Consider the following 5,933-nt stretch of genomic DNA (forward strand, 5'->3'; position numbering starts at 1 on the left):
AACAAACATTTTGCCCTGAGTCTCATTTCAAACACTAGCTATTCTTGAGATAAATTTGGCTTAGTAAACCATTTGTGTACTAGACATCACAAAATTAGCAAAACAAGTAGGGTGTTCAGACACAAATAGCTCTCCCCCCTCCCGGAAAAGGTAAGAGGAAACCTCATCAGGCCACTAAAGATAGACATTCCAGATAGTCAAATTTCCTCAGGCATACCTCTGGCCCCCTATCCCCTATCCTTACACGACAAAAACTAAGATTTTGGGTAGAATTTGGAGGAGTATTTCCAGTGATACAGCTGGACTGTAGGAGATCCTTCCTCCCTTGTTTGAGACACTAGATGAGGATACTTTCCCCTGGGATTGAGAACCCTTACCTGAGAAAGGGTAAGCGATTAAGGAACACGGGTGGTGTTTGGTATGCTTTAAGATTGTGATTAAGGTTTTAACACCTAGCATGCTTGTAGTTTGACCTAGTGCATTTCTGGAATCACTTAGTTTCGTAATAGTATATCCTGTGTATTGGTATTTTAAATTGCAATAGTGCATTCTTCCATTGTATCCATAAAACCTGCAATAGTGAGGTACTGGACCTATGAGTGAAGTTCAAAGAAACTGTTAGTTTGAACCTCGCAGTGAAATCTTTCTCTCTCTGTCACAGAGATAATTGGCCATTTTAAGATTTGGCTTACCTATGCTATAGAACCCAGCTTCAGCAAGTTGCTCCTTATCAACAGGATATATCCAAGATAAAAATGTTTGTAATCGTCTTCCATATTTTGCCATAGATGGATTCCTTGGATGCTCTGCATTGCTCAGGCCAAGCTCAGCATCACTTGGAACATTTCCAACCTCGCGGCCCAGGACAAAAAGGCATTTGGGAAAATGCCGCTTGTGTTCTGACCAGGCTCTGTCACTGGGTTCCCACTTACTCAGTTTTCCACCACAACAAAAACATACCACTTGGTCACCAACACCTGTGTAATAGAATCCAGCACTAGCTAATTCCTTTGGTGTCAACTGGCCGCTGAAAGGCCAACTGTGGAAAGACTTTAATCTCGTTTCTTCGCTGCACATAGCAGGGTTTTTAGGATACAAACTATCTGACATATCCACAACCTGTCTAGTTCTCAAAAGGCAATCTGCATCCACATCGGAAGGGTCATCCAGAGCACACAGGACAGCTGAACTGCTGGAACCATTTTCAGTTCTATGCTGGTAGTTCTGGGTGCCAGGATCTACGTTATTTTCCAGGAAAGCAGACTCGGTAATAAATCTGCAATTTGGGGAAAGCCTTTTGTGCCTCTCAACTGTAGAATCCCCAGATGCCCATCCTTCCATTGTCGCATGGCAACTGAAGCACTTCACTTTGTCACCTTCTCCAGTATAAACAAAGCCAGCTCGTGCCAGTTCTGACGCCGAAACTGGGCATGCAGGAGGAAATTCAACAAAAGTTCCCAGTCGGTAGTGTTCCTGTGCCCATTCCTGGTCATGGTCACTGTCTGGAGTGGCACAAGCTTCTGAGTTATCTGGACCATTACACATCATGTCTTCATAAATAGGACCTTCCTTTCAAATTTCCTAAACAAAGAATAAAGGTTTTCATTTCACAGACAGAAGAACAGATCATGCCCATAATGCAAGCCTGGAGACTGGCTAAATTAAACCAGCCATCCTTTATGTATTAAAATAACGCCTCTTGCTCTTCCCTCCCACTCACCCTTGCCTGCCTCCCCTGCCAAGAAGTCGAAAACACCAGAACATTAAAAACAAGCAAACAAATCCATAAAGAAAGGAAGGAAGTTCATGAAGTTTTAAGAGGGCAATAAAATTTACCTGGAAAACACAAATATTTATAAATTTATAGCTAAACAAACAAACACTGCAAGAATGAAATAAACAACTATTTAACAAAAGCTCTGGGCAAAACTCTACCAAAAGGCTTCCAAACCTGAAATAGGAAGTTACTAATTTTAAACTACTCTGGACAACCCAGATTTGCAAGATTTTACAGGCCAGTTCTGAAACATAACTATCTATTTTACCCCCCTACTAAGGCCATGAACAACATGCCCATTTCAGATGGGCATCAACTGGTAAAACCATGATCATAAAGAAAAAAGCCTTTGGAGCTGCGTGTAAAGACACAGAGCTGTGTGTAAAGCTGTGGAGCTGTGTGTAAAGACACAGATCTCAGTTTTCCTTTTAGCAAAATATCTTGCGAAATAACCTATGTTTCACTGGGGCATTTTAAGAAAGTGCTGTGCTCTGCTTTTCAGATCAGTGCCTTGGACAACCCTGCACTAGGGCTCACGCCCAGCACGCTGCCTCTGCTTTCCCAAGGTCTGGCTGACCCTCTGTCAAAAGCTGCTCCAGCACTTCTGCTGTCACCTCTGCTGTCACCTCGCCTTTTCCTCCCTCCCCTCCCTGACGGAACGCCATTCTCCCCACCGCATGTCCCACATTCCTATTCCTGCCTACACCTGTCCAAGGTGAGTCCTGCCTCAGGCCCTGCTGTGCCCGAAGGCTGCTCAGAGCACTCAGACAGGCCCTTTCTTCCAGGAGGATGAGAGCCGCGACTCGGTTCCTGCAGGTCCTGGGCAAGAGCCACAAACTGACGGTCACCGCCTCTGCTCCAGGATGGATGAAGTCAGAGCACAGTAAAAATTTCTCTCTTGTCCCGGCACTACTACCGACTTTGGGTAAAACACAGGCTACCGCTGATATGTGTCTCAAACTAATTCCTTTATTAAGTGGTAAATTAAATTACTATGAGAAAAACGGACTTCTTGGCACAAAGCAATAGTAATTCAGCAATTAGCAAAAAGAAATGCATATAAGGAAGAACCAAATATGTATTTATTTGAACGAGTGTTCTCCATTTTTTATATGAATCTGGAAATGTATTTATTTCCAGTCCTCACCTTTATAAGGTAGGTCACCAACAAAAATTTAGTTTCCTCAACACCTGTATTAGTACCGATTATACTTTCTGTAAGGTCAATGCAGAAGTTACAGTTATAATTGCTTATTTAATACCAGATTTAGCTTCTACAGGCAGGACAAAAGCTTTTTTAAAGTTCCAAATGGGGAGGAGGAAATTAAAATGACAATGCATTCCAGGATTGCTGCATCTTTTCCCAAGATGACACAGATGACAATGACCCCATAAGCAGAGTGAGGAAATATGACAGTTACAGACCCAGCACGCTTGCTTCATGGAATCCCGGATGCTACTGAGCACCAGCTTTAATTCCTTCTGTAAGTCAATTTGTGACTAATGTAATGACACTAGAAATGAAACTGTGGTTTTCTATCTTAGCAAACTCAAAAATAGCTTCTGAATAAATTACATTGACTGACCTACAAATCTGACCTATATGCTTGTTTTGACTTTGAATGGCAAAAAAAAAAAGTAAGTAATTACATGTAGTAATATGGAAGCTGTCACAATACATGGATTTTTAATATATGCCTATACTGAAAGAAGTTTTATAATAGAAATATAAAAGTTCATGTTTATTTCCTTTTAAAATAATATTTTAAACTCTCTAGGACTGTTTCGGTAAAAATCTCAGTGACCTTATGAGTCCATCATCAGTTACTAATACACTGCATTCATAAATAATTTATACTACTGAAATATGATTAGCTCCATGGCAATTTTCTAATCTGCATACCTAAAAGACTTCCTACAGGAAGGTAAACAAAGACTATCTCACATCCTTCAAAGACTCCTTTTCAAAAGGTACACTGAAAAAACAAAACAAATGCATGTGCTTTCAATGTATGATTAGCACTGTAACTTCTCTTCTACTTACATTGAAACGAGTTCAGATCTAGTGAAAAAAATCCTCTTATTTAGATTTTTACATATTAAGCTTTTTTTTTGTTTATAGTTTCTTTAAAATCAGCATAGAGATTCTGCATCCCTCTTTGTTCTGTTACACACAAAATAACCGGCAAATGAGTCGATCTACTCAGCCATTCTCTGTAACTCGCCCTCCCTGACTCTAGTGAAATCAGAGGTAAAGCCAGGCCAACGTTCAAGCCTGATAGATCTCAAAAATTCACAGGAGACACAAAGATCACCCTTGGTTTGTACTTTTTTGTTCCTTATGCTGTATAAGGTGACCATATATTACAACGATTATGATACGTGAAGTTAAAAAAGTTAGAATTAATTACGCTCCCACTTCTCATAAACTACCTACATGTTCTAAGACACAGTAGTATCATAAGCATAAAGAATAAAAAATAAATATATACCAGGTGCATATATATAAAACTTCATTATGACATGAATGCACTGCTTACACTGTTTTCATAAGCTAAAAAAGATATTTTACCAAAGCAATTTGAACAAATACTGTATTTTAACTAAGGCCCAGATTCTCCAGTGCCTTCTGACATAGATGATCATCAAATTATACTGACATTGCATAAGCAAGTCTGGGCCCTGTAGTACCTTTTCTGGACGTTTTAATTAGAACTGTCCCCCTCCAACATCAGAAAATTTAAGAAACCTCATAGCATTATTTTTGGTAGTAAAAAGCTTAAAATTCTGAAAAAAACCCATTTCCTGAAATTGGCAAGCATCTACTTTTTAGATAATTTAATCTGAAAGGACCCACTTCTTTTAAAGCAGGCTTCATTTTCAGAGTGCTTACAAACATATAATGTTTAACTGTGCAACTTCTCCCTGAATAACTTCTCACCTTTAAAAATACGGACTGCAGAAAATATCATGTAGGTGGTATGTCTCATATATGACAGAATCTCCTGACAAAAATAAGTTTTAAACTATTACTTAAATCAGTTTGTACTAGTTTTATTCCATTTACTCTGTGGAACCTCTCTCCTGGTGTTTCCTGGAAAGATGTATGTTTTAATGACACTGAGGAACTGAGAATGAAACACCTGGGCAAACATGCAAAGAAGGAAGGAAGAGGATCAAAGACTAAACTATTAGAAACCAGGACGAAGATGACACTCAATTAACAGAGATGTTCTCTTTCAATTTTATTGATTACTTTTAATTAACTGTGAACGACCTAACACTCCGTATCTGTATCACCCTCAGCTTCAACGGAAATCAGCGGATAACACCTTTCAGCCAGGTCTAACAGCAGTACCTGTAGCATCAACAAAATATACCTATGAACTGTACTGGAAGTTCTAGCAATTCAGGGAAAATATAATGGAAATAAGCATTAGGATAAAACTAAATAAGCCTATATATAATGCATTCGTCACTCAGAACATTATGATTGCCTGCTTTATTCTTTCAAACAGTTTTTTTTCTGCAGTGGTATGAATACTTCAATACTCCTATTAACACTGTAAATAAATAACTAAATAATTAGATAAAGTCATCAACATAGTGATACTCAGAATATCTGCCACATTTGGATTCTCTGGAGGTAAGTAATCTATCTTGATTCTCACTATCAAAACAGCATGAAAAGCACATACCAAAAGAGCAGTGGGTACTGCCAGAAGGTCCAGTCACCACAGTAAGTGCCCCTACCAAGCAACTGTAGTAACTGTTTCAAATTATACCAACCACATTATTTAATCTTGATCTTTTGGAGCAGAAAGATTCAACCGCCATTCTATGAAGTCTCTCACAACCACATCTAAATACTGCAATGACAGAAGCAGGACAAATCCCTCACAGGTATCTGCTAGCTTTAACAATGCTCCACCCCCATGATGAAGCCCTTTCCTTACAACAGCTCCTCTAAACATAGTTATGTTTCAGGAAAATTTTATCTAAGAGAACAAGACATCACAGAATCACAGAATGTCAGGGGTTGGAAGGGACCTCAAAAGATCATCTAGTCCAACTCCCTGCCAGAGCAGGATCACCCAGAGTAGGTCACATAGGAACACATCCAGGTGGGTTCTGAATGTCTCCAGAGAAGGAGACT

General features: G+C 39.4%; 1 protein-coding gene across 1 annotated transcript; it reads right to left on the reverse strand.

Moving 5' to 3' along the window:
• Positions 1-692: 692 nt before the first annotated feature.
• On the reverse strand, positions 693-1,548 carry XIAP (X-linked inhibitor of apoptosis; the record flags this gene model as incomplete). The annotated part of the gene is made up of 1 exon (XM_009867683.1): positions 693-1,548. A coding segment is annotated over exon 1 (856 nt), but the record flags the coding sequence as incomplete, so codon positions are not given.
• Positions 1,549-5,933: the final 4,385 nt, after the last annotated feature.

This window comes from Apaloderma vittatum, unplaced genomic scaffold, assembly GCF_000703405.1.
Source record: "Apaloderma vittatum isolate BGI_N311 unplaced genomic scaffold, ASM70340v1 scaffold34014, whole genome shotgun sequence".
NCBI lineage: Eukaryota > Metazoa > Chordata > Aves > Trogoniformes > Trogonidae > Apaloderma > Apaloderma vittatum.